This window comes from Neoarius graeffei, chromosome 28, assembly GCF_027579695.1.
Source record: "Neoarius graeffei isolate fNeoGra1 chromosome 28, fNeoGra1.pri, whole genome shotgun sequence".
Taxonomy (NCBI): Eukaryota; Metazoa; Chordata; class Actinopteri; order Siluriformes; family Ariidae; genus Neoarius; species Neoarius graeffei.
The window spans coordinates 48,203,542-48,218,849 of NC_083596.1; the positions used below are offsets into that span (position 1 = coordinate 48,203,542).

The window sequence follows — 15,308 nt, forward strand, 5'->3', positions numbered from 1 at the left end:
TTTAAATATTGCTATACTCACATAAGTTATTTCATCTTTAGACAAAACATTTCTTGACATACAATTATCCCCCCCCCCCCCCCCCCCACACACACACACACACACAGAGTCTGGGCTTCAACCACCCAGCTTTTTACATTAGAGCGTCATCATTTTAAACATTTCAGGATTGCATGAAAGATGTCATCTGCTGGTAGTCATACTTCCACATAAGATGAGGAAGCCAGTCTTTTATTCCTGTTACACATAATGATATGATGACACAGCGCAACACATAAGTGAGACCACAATGATGCACTCCTGGACCTGATTTTGGAGTGGCTCCAGGCAGGGTTTTCTGATGACTTCTGCTCCAGCTCACCCTGATCTCTTCTCAAAGCATACTCCCTGAAAGAGTGTCTCTCATATCTGAATGCACTTTCATCACCTTTCTCTGTCTCACACTCTGTCTGTCTGTATCCTTTTCTCTCATTCCACCTCATGTACAGCTCACCAGTTTTTCCCAGCATTCATTCAACAAAAGCTGCTCAGTGAAGCATTTGACCCATAATGACCATTTTGTCTGGGCAGCGATGGCTTTTGTCGCTGACGCATTGTTGTGAAAGTGCTCTAAATTCGGTGTCTTTAAAGTGGGTCAGTGGAAGGTGTTATTCAAAAAGCTGTCATTCTGAAAAAGGGAATAAATTAGAGCTAATGCTGTCACAGCTGCTCTTTTAGGAAATCAATCAACTGATCGTTTTGTACGAACGAATCGAACAGTGTGGTGATGCGCTTAATCAGAACTTTCAACAACATACTGCTTTCAACACTTGCAAGTCTCTGACATACAGGAAGAATGATTGACTATACACTCGTTTCACCCAGGAAATGTCACCCAGACTCAGTCTGTTAAGTCATACTGGCAAACTCTATAGCTGATCCAGAAATCTTTGTGGAACTGAAATGGAAATATTGAGTCAAATGAGATGTGTGGCAACCCTCGGTGAAAGAACTTCCTCTAATATCTGAAGTAAAATTTCCTCTAATTCTTAATCAAAAAATGTTGCCACAATGACGCGAGTGAAAAATGATGTGTTAGTTGTACAGTACCACTTCCTGCAATGATTTAGCTATTGAGCAAGTAATAAACAGAGCTGGGGCTGGGGTTTTTTGTTTGTTTGTTTTCTGAGTGCCTTATCACAGCAGGTTACATTACAAGAACATTGCAATGATCATTGAACTATCTACCCTAGCTTGATTTTCTAGACTAGCTTCATTATTATTATCAGTAATGCTGATCAAATAAAGATTGGTGTAAATGGTGATGAGGAAGTTGTTTGTTTCTTTGCTGGAAATTTGGAGGCAGAAAATCCAAAGAATGTGCTTGTATGGTTTGTTGAAATGTAGCTCCAGTTAAAGTGGGATATCACGTGGTGGCTTGGTGGAGAAATTCCCAAAAAATACACACTACTCACGCTGTTGGAATATTATTAATGAAATAATTTTGCCGTAAAATATCTTCACTTGGGCGGCACGGTGGTGTAGTGGTTAGTGCTGTCGCCTCACAACAAGAAGGTCCTGGGTTCAAGCCCCGTGGCTGGCGAGGGCCTTTCTGTGTGGAGTTTGCATGTTCTCCCCGTGTCCGGGTGCTCCGGTTTCCCCCAAAGACATGCAGGTTAGGTTAACTGGTGACTCTAAATTGACCGTAGGTGTGAATGGTTGTCTGTGTCTATGTGTCAGCCCTGTGATGACCTGGTGATTTGTCCAGGGTGTAGTCAGCTGGGATAGGCTCCAGCTTGCCTGCGACCCTGTAGAACAGGATAAAGATGATGAGATGAGATATCTTCACTCTCAAACGTCTCTCTTTGTCCTTCATTTTGGAGGTTAAAAAAAAAACACCTGGAACGAAAGCTCCTTTAGCAGATCTGTGTTTTTATATCTGGGCCGAGTACATGACTTTGTTAAAGTGAGAATACCCGTTTGGTGGGAATTTGACACCAACCATTTTGCTGAGCTTGAGTCAGAGGCTCGTTGTAACTCGTAGTGCATCTGGAGTCTTCATTCTTTCTGACCGGAGTAAAAGCCAGATCATTCCAGTACACTCTAATGAGGGCAAATCATTAACTCTGCAGCATTACTGAAATGGGAATTCTCCCATTTACTACTACTACCAGTAAATTGAATGCATTCGACAGTTTGTCACCAAAATGCTTCCAGGTGCTGTTCGTTCTTATACAGGGGTGTTTACTCTTGAAAGAACGAAAGCACCATGTGAAAATGAGAGAAAACATCACTGTTTTCCTGAACTGCTTAAGATTCAAGAACTCCTTGCTAAAAATATTTTTTTTTTACCCAGTCATTCAGTATCTTCAGCTGCTCCAGTGGTACATGGTATTTGATGTCCTTCTTGTTGGATGTTTTTAGACTTAGACAATCTTTATTGTCATTCAGTATGCAACAAGTGTACACCGAACGAAATTTCGTTGCAATTTGGCTCAGCACAGAAATAAATATGAAGTGTATTCAATTAAATTATGCAGCAGCAAAAATATTATAAAGTGCAATAGTATAAAATGACCTGTGGAATTAGGAATGTTCAAGTTATAAATAGAAGTTTAGAGTTTGGGTTTGGAGTTCAGCAGTCTGGTGACCTGGGGGGAAAAGCTGTTACAGAACCTGGTGGTCCTGCACATAATGCTGCGGAACCTCTTTCCAGAGGCCAGAGGGGAGAACAGTCTATAGTGAGGGGTCGCTGATGATGTTTCTGGCTCAAGACATGCAGCGCCTTGGTGCAATGTCCTGAATGGAGGGAAGAGAAGTCATGTTCATGATCCATTTTCATCCTGAAATCCAACACACTTAAAGAAGGATGTTTCAAGATTCAAGAGAGCATTATTGTCAATCAGAGCATTTTTTAACATAGTTAATGGGAGACCAAATGGTCTCCCAGTGGCCAGATTTGGTCTCCTAGTCAATGCCAAACCAGCTTTACTGGGAGACCAAATTTTAAACTAAGTTATGTTAGATTGATGCTGAAAGGTAAAACTGAAATGGGATTATGGGAGATGCTTGAATTGCTGGTCCAAATTCATAAGACTGTTTTCTTTGGATTGGAATGTTTAAGAAATATTGAAGTTGGGTTGTCAAGACTGTGGGTGGTAAAAGAGAGCAACTGGACTTGCTTGAAGATTCTTGAAAACGTTTCACCTCTCACCCGAAAGACTTCTTCAGAACTGAAGAAGCCTTTCGGGTGAGAGGTGAAATGTCTTCAAGAATCTTCAAGCAAGTCCAGTTGCTCTCTTTTACCACCCACAGTTTACCATGACCTGGATGACTGAGAATCTTCACAGACAGGTTGTCAAGACTGTTCCAATTTCCAATTTATAGACTAAATATACAGTTATTTGATACTATGTTTCACATTGAGCAATAAAATTGAAGATTTTCTTATTTCTTATTTTTCACTGTTTCTTAAAATACATAATATTATGAAAGTTGATAAAACAATAACTTAAACTCAGTGTAATTTTAGTATTTTACCATACTTATGATGAAGTTATGGTAACTTGGCACTGCATTAACTATGTTGATATTATGCTGACTGAAATGAGGATTCGTAATGCGGCAATTTGCATCACAGAATATGCCGCAGCGGTGCAGCCACATGGACTCTGGGGCCTGTGATTGTATTGCCCAGACCAGTTGGTCTCCTAGTGGAAAATCCTTAAAAAATGCTCTGTTGTCAATATATCCATATACCGTACAAGCATACAGTAGATTAAAATACCGTTTCCCTCAGGTTCCTCATGGTGCATTTATAGAGAAAATAGATCATTAGAAAATAAGGTATATAAACAGCTATCTATAGCTATCCAAGTAGACATTTAGCTCTCTAACACAATAAACAACATAAATAACAGGTGGCAATTGTGCATTTGTGTACAAATGTTTTATATATCGTTTGCAATTATCTGTTTCACGCTTAATACTGTGGACAAGTCTGAGACGTCCAAAAGATAATGTCAAATGGAATCTGTTCATGGTTTTGATTTAAAAAAAAAATTGTTCTATGGATGGAATAGTTCAGAAATCCATCCAGACATCCATTATCTATACCATGTATATGTCAGACTTGTGGAGGAAGCTGAAGCTGATCCTCGCCGACGTCTTTGAGCAAGAAGCGGGGTTCATCCTGGGCAGGTCACCAATCTATCATGGAGTTAAAATAAATCTGTACTGAGGGCGTCCGTGAGTTGTTTTACAGTCAAAGTGTTGTCTGACTGACTGTAAAAAGCGTCAGAAATCCTGAGCCAAGGGAATAGTTGAGCTCACAAGGGTGTGTGTGTAGTGCAAAGACTAGAAATCCCAAGTTTCCAGACTCCGGAGTTCATCCCATTAAACCGTTTTGGCCTTGCACGTTCCATATTCCTACTATTACTTTGTTCTTGCACGTCGGTCTGTTTCTTTCATAAGTATCTGCACTTCACCGAAGAAACCTTCTGACTCGCTGAAAGGGGACAGTTGAAGATGGAACAATTTTCACTGCATCTTTTTTTGTACAATCTTTATCTGCCTCGTTTGGGTTTTTGGTGCTCATTGCAGCCTTGGATTCCTGTTCTTGTCTGACACGAGTGGAACCAAATGCCATCTTCTGCTGTTGTAGCCTGTCTGCCTCGGAGTTGTGTGTTCTGACATGCTTTTCTGCTCACCACGGTTGTAAAGGGTGCTTATTTAAGCTGGCGTAGCCTTCCTTTCAGCTCGAACCTGTCCTTCTCCTCTGACCTCCTTCTCTTATCAACAAAGGTATTTCCACCTGCAGTCCTGCTGCTCACTGAATGACTTTTGGTTTTTCGACCATTCTGTGTAAACTCGTGTGTGTGTGTGTGTGTGTGTGTGTGTGTGTGTGTGTGTGTGTGTGTGTGTGTGTGTGTAAGAAGATTCCAGGAGATTTTCTGAAATACTCCAAGGAGTATTGAGCCATCTGGCACCAAGAACCCGTACATTTTTACTGAGAGGGTGGAGAGTCAAAGTATTAGGTGAAAAAAAAAACACCCGAGTACAAATAAAGGCAGAATTACAATGTAAACTTGTAACCTTTGCTATGTAGTGACAGGTTTGCTAGTTCCACAGGAATGTGGGTGTAAATGTTTCACATTGGCCAGCGTTCAGAACAGCACTAATCACCATACACACACACACACACACACACGGAGAGTGCACTGGATGCAGAAATTTGGAGCATGACGGTGAGAGAATGGGGAGAAAGAGAAGTGGAGGAAAGAGGGAGAGGGAGGACTCTGGGGGGGGGATGAGGGAGGAGGGAAATAAGGAGGCGATTGTTAGGGAGTCGGAGATGTTTATAAAGGCTGGAATGAGAGAGAGAGAGACAAATTCATCACACACATCCACAAACAGGAAGAGAAGATCACAGAAGATTGCCTGCACTGATAATCACACAGGTAAGTCAATCTTCTAACCCTTTTATTTCAACATCAATCCGTCATTCAGCAGCTGAGAGCAGTTTTCACTTGTAAAACACTGAACCTCATTTCTTTGACACAACTTCCAAAGATCATTTACCACTTGGTGATTTTTCTGCATTTTTTTTTTTTTTTACTCAACATTCACACTTTTCCAGATCTCGAGCAAAACTCCGAGCTTACCCTTTACTGAAAACTGATCTGGAGGGCACACTTTGCTCTGTCTGTAGCTTGCAACACATGCTGGTTTTTAGGTCTGAATCTATTCCCCTCGCTCCCTGTATTTGCTTTCTGTAAACTGTTTGGACTGTGTTGCAAAACACGGCATAAATATTCAAAGCACACCAGTTCGAGGATCTCAACATTGTAGAATGGTGGAAAATAAGCACCGGAAACTTGTACACATTTTGGATACACTTTTAAACTTTTTGATCGTTTTTATGATGGTTTGGCCCTGAAATCATGAGAAGGTTATAACTGTGATTTTGAAGTTAAATCGAATCGGATGCATCTTTTGACACAGTATTCAAGAGGAAAATTGGATTAAACGTTTGAACGTCCATGACGTGTGTGTGTGTGTAAATATCTTTCTGAGCTGAGGTTTCATTTTGACATGTGGTGCCAAATGTGGTCAGGCCACAAGTTTTTAATGGAAGCAGACAAACATACACTACCGTTCAAAAGTTTGGGGTCACTTTGAAATATCCTTATTTTTGAAAGAAAAGCACTGTTCTTTTCAATGAAGATCACTTTAACCCTTTGGTGACTGACCCCTTGAAAATGGTTCCTCCAGGAACCATGACGGTTCAGTTGTCAAGACAACGGAAAAACTAAAATACAAATACAAGAGCATTTTGTTTTGTGCACAAGAGCATTGTGACGTATCTTTCTGTTTTTGTATTTTAGTTTTTCCGTTGTCTTGACAACTGAAACATCATCGTTCCTGGAGGAACCATTTTCAAGGGGTCAGTCACCAAAGGGTTAAACTAATCAGAAATCCACTCTATACATTGCTAATGTGCTAAATGACTATTCTAGCTGCAAATGTCTGGTTTTTGGTGCAATATCTCCATAGGTGTATAGAGGCCCATTTCCAGCAACTATCACTCCAGTGTTCTTTTTTTTTTTAAAAGATATTTTTTTGGGCTTTTTTTCACCTTTATTGGATAGGACAGTGTAGAGACAGGACAGGAAATGAGCGGGAGAGAGAGACGGGGAAGGATCGGGAAATGACCTCGGGTCGGAATCGAACCCGGGTCCCCGGATTTATGGTATGGCGCCTTAGCCACCTGAGCCACAACGCCCCCCACTCCAGTGTTCTAATGGTACAATGTGTTTGCTCATTGCCTCAGAAGGCTAATGGATGATTAGAAAACCCTTGTACAATCATGTTAGCACAGCTGAAAACAGTTTAGCTCTTTAGAGAAGCTATAAAACTGACCTTCCTTTGAGCAGATTGAGTTTCTGGAGCATCACATTTGTGGGGTCGATTAAATGCTCAAAATGGCCAGAAAAATGTCTTGACTATATTTTCTATTCATTTTACAACTTATGGTGGTAAATAAAAGTGTGACTTTTCATGGAAAACACAAAATTGTCTGGGTGACCCCAAACTTTTGAACGGTAGTGTATACACCCATCTGCTCTGTGACGAAGCAAAAAAAAAAGTGATTTTGCCCTCAGTTGGCTAACTGGCATAAGAATGTCTTGAAAATAAGTTTGTGTGTGTAAATGTAAGTATTTTTTGTTCAATTTTTTTTCCTGAAAGCACCTTTTGTTAAACTTGTATTTCACTTGGGTTTGACGTTCTCCATTAGGAGATGTTTTGAAATCTCATGAGCATCAGCGAAACGTCTTTGTGGTCTGTGGGGTTTTAATGTAGCTTCAGGCACAACGTGTTGTTCATTTTCCAGCATTTTTTCCTCTTATGAGTAATGTCCTTGGTTTACGCCATGGATCCAAAAATGTGCTTCTGAATGTCTAGAATTTTGGTTTATAGGCCATGTGTGTAATGACTGTTCACAACACAGTCATTGTACAAAGAATTATACACACTGTTGTGATATTACTTCTGAAGAGGTGTTACAGATCACAGCAATAATACAAAACTAATTTTAGAAATTGTTCATGGAATGCATTATAATAGCCCCCAAGCATAAATACGTCATCACTTGTTTATCGCAATGCATTATGGGGGCTTGCCGGGGTCGGTAGCTGTGCAATATAGCGGATGTCAGATTAATTTTATGCGAGAGCGATGTGAGGGGAGCGATTTTTGTCATGGAAAACAATGAAATTGATGATTTAAAGAGGAGGTGGATAACATGCCGAGGGTTTACAGCAGGAAAATCTGAAACCAAATCAAGCTTGGTGAGAAGGTAAGACATAAGTGACAAGAATTCGTACAAGCTAGAGATTGACAGTCTACCGCACCATACAACAACAACATCATCAAATCTCAGAATGTCTTACCAAAACATTTTATAAATGAGTGATTTAGTTAAATAAAACTTATCAGGAAACATAACAAAAAAAAAATCTTTATAGAGCCTAACCTTTTGTTCCAACACATAAGGACTCGGACTTACTCGAATTTTCAACTGGCTTACTCCAGTCCTTGTCAAGAAATGACCCTCTGCTTCCGGCACATGACTTTACATGATTGGAGCAGAGGGTCAAAGGTCGTTGATAACCGGAACCTCCCCTGTCTTTGTTTAGAGTAGGTTGAAGGTTCCTGATGTAGATGGCTTCTTTTACTCCAGTTCACTCTCCAGTATTTCCACTGTGTCGAGCATGACTGTATGTCCCGGTGATTCTAGATGGATGTGTTGTGATACCTCTGACATTGTCGAGCTGGGTCGTTCATGTTCTGAGAACCTGGTTTTCAATGAGTGTTCTGTTTCTCCTGTGTAACTTTCTCTACACTGGCCTTTTGGAAGTTTTTCCCCTGCAAGGAATCCGGTATACAATCCCGCACTTTTCCTCCTTGGGAGTTCTATTCTTGGGGGCAACAAGAAAACTTCTCAGGGTGGAGGTGGGTTTTATGCAAGTTTTTATATTTAGACAATGAACCGGATTTCTTTGCTAGAGGAGTAAAAGAAGCCATCTACATCAGGGCCCTTCAACATACTCTGAACAAATACGGGAGGAGGTTCCGGTTATCGACGACCTTTGACCCTCTGCTCCAATCACGTAAAGTCACGTGCCAGAAGCAGAGGGTCATTCCTTGACAAGGACTGGAGTAAGCCAGTTGAAAATTCGGGTAAGTCCGAGTCCTTTTATGTTGGTACAAAAGTTTAGTCTCTATAATGTCGTTTACCAACACAGATGAGTCTACATGTGAAAAAAAATATTTGGAAACCCACTGGTCTGCCATGTCATGTTCAGTATAAATGCATTTACTTCAATAAATGGTGCTAGTGAGGTACACCTGAACATTATACATACCCGAAAGAGAACCCTTAGCGGTTTGGGAGTTTTATCGGTCAGACAGGCTCATTCGGCTGTCGAGTGCTTCGGTATGTCGAGAGGCAAAGGCTGAAGAATGCTGCTTTGTTTTACAAGCTTTGGAATATCGCTAGTTTCAGATGATGAACAGTGTTGATTATAATCTTCTATAGCCGAAGGCCATTCCGCAGACCATGGAAATATCACTGGGTCACAGTTTAAGTACATCTTTTTCCCACCAGAGAAATGTAAGCTACAAACACTTGTCCATTTCGATTCAGTCAAAGGTTTTCATTGTGGATTAAACTTATCCATTTCTTTCTTCTCTTCTCCTCAACTGGCAGCTGATAAAAGCTCAAATTCAGTGTTCTCATTATTGTGGAGACAGTAAGGCACACAGCAATTCACTTTAGGCACGGTTAAAACCGGTTAGACACAACAATGCAGTGTTTAACAAAGGCAAAAGTAAATAATACGGTGGAGCTGACCCTGGGTATCGCCCATAATGCATTGCAGTAAACAAGCGATGACGTAGTCATGGGTTAGGGTCATTTAAGTTATTCCACGAAATCGAGTTGTATGTGAGCTGATGGCGATAAGCCATATACGGTGAGCTTGAGTGGAATAACTGTTTTATTCTATCCACATTCACTAGATTTTGAGAAACAGAGCATTTTTGTTATTTTTTGCAAATTTTGATAACTTTTATACAAAACGTCTGATAAAATAATTTCCACGTAGAATGTAAACAAACCGGCGAAATGATGTAGCAATTTGTGAAAAATGCAATAATAATTCTTGAAAAATAAAAATGATATACTTTCTTACTATCAAATAATTTTATTCCATATTTTGTTGCTTTTTTTGGGGGGGGGGTGTTTTTGAGTAAAGTTTTTATTTCGTCCTCGGTTGGTTCAGCAACATGCGCCGCCATTTTGTTTTTCTCTACTCACTGTATATGAGCTGATAGCCTAGTAGTAGAGTAGCCAATCAGAGCATGTGATTGCTTATATCCAGTCAGTGTGGATAGAATAATAATGTTTATCGCCAACGTCAAAGAAATTCAGGGTCGTTTTGCTAATAATGAACGTTATGATTGCATCATCACGGTTTTATTTCTCGTCACTTTATTCAACAAGCTTCACTTTCAATCAGAAGCTTCCTGATCATCTGTCCACTCTAATTCATTTCTTGAAAAATAAAAGACAGGTCTTGTGACTTTTGCACTCTACAACCTTTTGGAACGCATCATCACATGATGTGAATGTTTATCGTTCTTCCATTACTCTAACTGCTTCTGTTCTTCATTTACAGACACCATGTTGAGAAAGCGTCCTGCTTCTCCACTCCTTCTTTCTGTTGCCTTACTAATCACCTCCATATTTGCATCATCAACGCCATCGCTGTCAGCATCACGACACAGTCCCACCCACCAACCCAGCATTCCCAATCCTCGTTTATACAATCCCAGTGAATACTACGAAGATGATTATGAAGACTTATTGAGCACAGAAGTGACACGCAAACCCGGGGGTTCTCCATCTCTGCCATGCCAGTATGACATTTGCAGGGACCAGCAGGAGTCATGTCAGAAGCTCTCACTCATTTTGTTGTGCTCCTGCCCTGGTATCAGCGGCCCCTTTGACCCTCCAGACCCTCCTTCTCTCCACAGTCTGTCTTTAGAAAGCAGGGGAGTGGTGGTTGTGCGGTGGTGCGAGCCACCCTCCACGGTCACACAGTACCGCGTGTATGTGGAGGGTGAGGATGAGGTGCGTGAGGCGAGAGAGAATAGGAGGATGATGGAGCTGGGAGATCTAGCTCCTGGCACTAAGGTGTGTGTGGAGGCGGTGAACAATGTGGGTGTCAGCACCCAGGACAGAAAATCGTGCGCCCGCTTCGAGCCCAGCAGCTCTGAGACAAGGCTTGCTGTGAAGTTGGTGCTTATCGGAGCAGCAGTGGTACTGGTGATAGTGATCGTGTTGTCACTGTTGGTCTGGTGGTGCAAGAGACGCCAGAAAACTCCAACACGGACAGCAAACGAAGGAACCGCCGGAGTGCTCTGAGGGAGAAAAAAAAAGGAAGCAGGAGATCTCAAAGATCTGGGGCTGGAAGGGATTTTTACTGAAGTGACTGTAGAAAAGCACTTTAATAACATGTTAATATTGTTTGAGTGTTTAATTGTTGGGTTTTTTTGTGTGGCTTTTTACTGTTATGACTATTATTGCTATTATTAGTATTTTTTTTTTTCTTAGAGATGTATTTTTTGGAAGTTGATCTCTTGAAGTATTTTATGTTGAAATTACTTTTTTTTCTAACTAATGGAGTGAAAGCCTAAATCTTGCCTTTGCACAAGACTCTGTGCTCATGTTGATAATCCAGGACATGTTAAACTCTATCCCTGCTGATGATGTGCTTGTACTTTTGTGTCACAGAACGAACAATGCTGAGGTTCTTAGTCAGTCATAAAACTTGTTTGTCTTTGAATTTTATTTGTTCCAATGATAATACGATGCTGGAGGGTGACCGATCGGAACCAACAGGTTCAGAACTAAAAGCTGATCTGCTTGAGCAATGAGTGATGAACCATGCAGTGTGGATTTACTTTTTTTTAATAAAATGATATTTTCTTATTAGTGTGATGCCTAACTGGGGGTGGGAGTGGGGGATTGATTACAATTGCAGTGACTGCATTACATAGGGTAGCCATTCGGGGTTAGAGCTGAGCAACTTCATTCTGAGTCTTGGTCTAAAAATGAAACAAGTACTGCCTGATAAATTCCATATTACAAATCACAATTTTTATGCATCTTTGTACCACAGCCCTGCTGAGTTCTCAATTCTGATTGGTTAGAAGGTCTTGATTCATTTTGTCTAAGGAGATGTTTATTTGACACTCACAGAAAGAGTTTCTACCAATTGGGAACGGGTTCTTGAGCCAGTTCCATTCAGGATTCTTTGAACCTTGGTGCCATGAGAACCGGTCCATGTTTTCACCAGTTTGGAACAGAACCATTGTAATCAAAAATGCGTCATGAACAAAAGGTGTTGCACAATGCACACCGGGAGTAAACAGGAGGAGCAAGGTGGTGGTGCACATTGATTGATTGATTGATTGATTGATTGATTGATTGATTGATTGATTTTCCTGAGAGATTTTGTTCTGTTAATCCAGATATTTTTCTTCATTCAAATTTTTTTCTGAAGCTGTTTCCTTTTCGTTCTCCATTTCTGCGCTCTGCTTCCTCTCCAAACTGACATGCCCACTGATGGTTTACACTGGAAAAGCCAGCAATCTTTTGGTTTCAGCTGGGAGACAACTTATTAGGTTCCAAACCCATTTATTATTGGTCAAAATGGTCTGGGGTGGGTTTCCCAAAAGCTTTTTAACACTAAAAGCATATTAACTAGGAGAGAGAGTGAATGTTTATTGTGCTGCTCGCTTGACCATTTAACGATGATCTTTATACTACGATGCTTTTGGGAAACTTGGCACTGAACGGTTCAAAGTTTGGTGGGTGAACAAGAATGGAACCTTTTCCTTGTTGGTTGAAATGAGGTAACAGAGGTAAAGTTTTCTGACATCTTTGACACCGAGGAGGTTCCACTTTGCAGTTTCTCGGTACCATGACGAGCTGTGGGTTTTTTTTTCATTTTATTTCCAGAGAGTGTAAAACAGAGGCTGGGGAAGGAATGACTGTTGATAGCTGCTATAACAGAAGTAATAACAGGAACTTGTTTCATGGATGTTCTATAATAATTGTGGTGATAAATACATAAAATGTAAGTGTCATTTTTAGCAAATTGCTGATATAGGACTAATAAAAGACTTCAGGACGTGCTGTTAATTAACAATTACTTGCCTCAGGCTCAGTGAATATCGGTGAATGATAATCGAAATGAAGCTGAAGTTATCATTCACCGATGTTCACTGAACCTGAGGCGGATAATTGTTTTAGTATAAATACACAGGTGGTTATTATTTTTTCAATCATACACTACCGTTCAGAAGTTTGGGGTCACTTTGAAATGTCCTTATTTTTGAAAGAAAAGCACTGTTCTTTTCAATGAAGATCACTTTAAACTAATCAGAAATCCACTCTATACATTGCTAATGTGGTAAATGACTATTCTAGCTGCAAATGTCTGGTTTTTGGTGCAATATCTCCATAGGTGTATAGAGGCCCATTTCCAGCAACTCTCACTCCAGTGTTCTAATGGTACAATGTGTTTGCTCATTGCCTCAGAAGGCTAATGGATGATTAGAAAACCCTTGTACAATCATGTTAGCACAGCTGAAAACAGTTGAGCTCTTTAGAGAAGCTATAAAACTGACCTTCCTTTGAGCAGATTGAGTTTCTGGAGCATCACATTTGTGGGGTCGATTAAATGCTCAAAATGGCCAGAAAAATATCTTGACTATATTTTCTATTCATTTTACAACTTATGGTGGTAAATAAAAGTGTGACTTTTCATGGAAAACACAAAATTGTCTGGGTGACCCCAAACTTTTGAACGATAGTGTATTTTTAAAAAATGATTTGTTTCAAACTTCAAAATCAGCATGTAAATGTAATAATTTTGCGGTGTAGACTTGTCCCTTATCTAGGCCAAGTCACATAAAATACTTTGTTTTGAAATCGATAAAATAAATCACAATCCCACCTCACCTCTAAATAGCTTTAGAGCAAACTTTGTAGCATTTTAGTGCTTTTAGGAACAGCATTTTCTTGTAATTCTTCCTCACTAATAGTGAAGAAGCGATTGGACGCCATTTTGCCGAGTTGCTCAAGGGGATTAGCGAGGAATAGTCAGAAACTCTCAACCAATCAGCGCTCGTGATTTTCTATAATTACCTGTGTATTTATACTAAAGGAAAATAATCCACTTCAGTGTGATGATAGTATCTCCACTTCCTACCTTCATGTAAATAGCATGTCCCCAGATATTTTATTCTTGAGATGGAATTCTTGGACTATTACAGGTTTGGCTAAATATAAAACATTTACTTTTTTTTCTTAAATCCACGTCTGTCAGACTCTTTCCGACTGCTCTTGATGTTTGTGACTCAAGTGAAGGTCGAAACACACAGTGGCACCAACTAATCAAGTGTTTTCAGCTAACAGGTTGACGCTGGGATGAGGTAACGCAATCTGGGGACTTTCCATGGAATACAGAGACATCGGATTCCTCTATGCTCTTTACAGACCGGAATATTTATTACTCACTGAGCTAGTGCTTATACTGTTTTCTAGTGAGAATGTGTGTACGTGTTTATTCATGGTCTGAGAATGTGATTGGAGTGGATTAAACAGTTACTCAATCACAGTATGCTGAAATCACTGATGGCATTAACCACAGAACCACATTTCCGTCATTGATTCACTTCACACCATCTCACTAGTGGCTATAAAAAATGATTAAACTTCCAGCGAAATGCTAAAAAATTATCAAACTCAATGAACACGTTGTTTTCAATGGTTTTTAAACAAAAACTGTTGATTGGGATTTTTTTTCTTTGTATAGTTTCAACTTTTTTGAAATACAGGAGTGTATCCATTTTGATGAGTTTCTCAAAATATGTTGACCAGCGAATTGTTCAAACTCGTAATTACATGTTGATTATTCCATTTGTAAACTGTGACTCTCATGAAATCCTCTCTCAATAAACAACCTTTATTCCTGATCTTGATCTAACATGGTGCCGATACTTGAATTTAATCACTGGAGTTATTAATTGGGCAGCACGGTGGTGTCAACCACTGTTAGCAGTGTTGCCTCACAGCAAGAAGGTCCGGGTTCAAGCCCAGTGGCTGACAGGGGCCTTTCTGTGTGGAGTTTGCATGTTCTCCCCGTGTCCGCGTGGGTTTCCTCTGGGTGCTCCGGTTTCCCCCACAGTCCAAAGACATGCAGGTTAGGATAATTGGTGGCTCTAAATTGACCGTAGGTGTGAATGTGAATGGTTGTCTGTGTCTATGTGTCAGCCCTGTGATGACCTGCTGGCTTGTCCAGGGTGTACCCCGCCTTTCGCCCGTAGTCAGCTGGGATAGGTTCCAGCTTGCCTGCGACCCTGTACAGGATAAGCGGCTACAGACAATGGATGGATGGAGGGAATTATTAATGGTCAGTGACTGTCACAGTAACACCAGTGACAGGAATTTCCATGAAAGATTTACTTTCCAAGCCGACGTCAACAGATAATTGAAAGGTGTAGCTGCACAGGGGTGCGTTTCCCAACACTAGGAGAGAGAGTGTTCATTGTGATGCTTGCTCTACCAGTTAACAATGATCTTTTATGCTACGATGCTTTTGGGAAACCCACCCCAGCTTGACACATCTACAGTCCATCATCCACATGAATAAAAACCGAACTTAAAATTGTACATGGTAATAAAGAGTCAAAGA

General features: G+C 40.4%; 1 protein-coding gene across 1 annotated transcript; it reads left to right on the forward strand.

The window, feature by feature from the left end:
* The first annotated feature begins 5,297 nt into the window (after positions 1 to 5,297).
* On the forward strand, positions 5,298 to 14,600 carry LOC132875552 (LRRN4 C-terminal-like protein). Its single transcript, XM_060912415.1, has 2 exons — positions 5,298 to 5,438; positions 10,221 to 14,600. The coding sequence occupies exons 1-2, from the start codon at positions 5,333 to 5,335 to the stop codon at positions 10,967 to 10,969; spliced, it is 855 nt and encodes a 284-aa protein (XP_060768398.1). The 5' UTR covers positions 5,298 to 5,332; the 3' UTR covers positions 10,970 to 14,600.
* Positions 14,601 to 15,308: the final 708 nt, after the last annotated feature.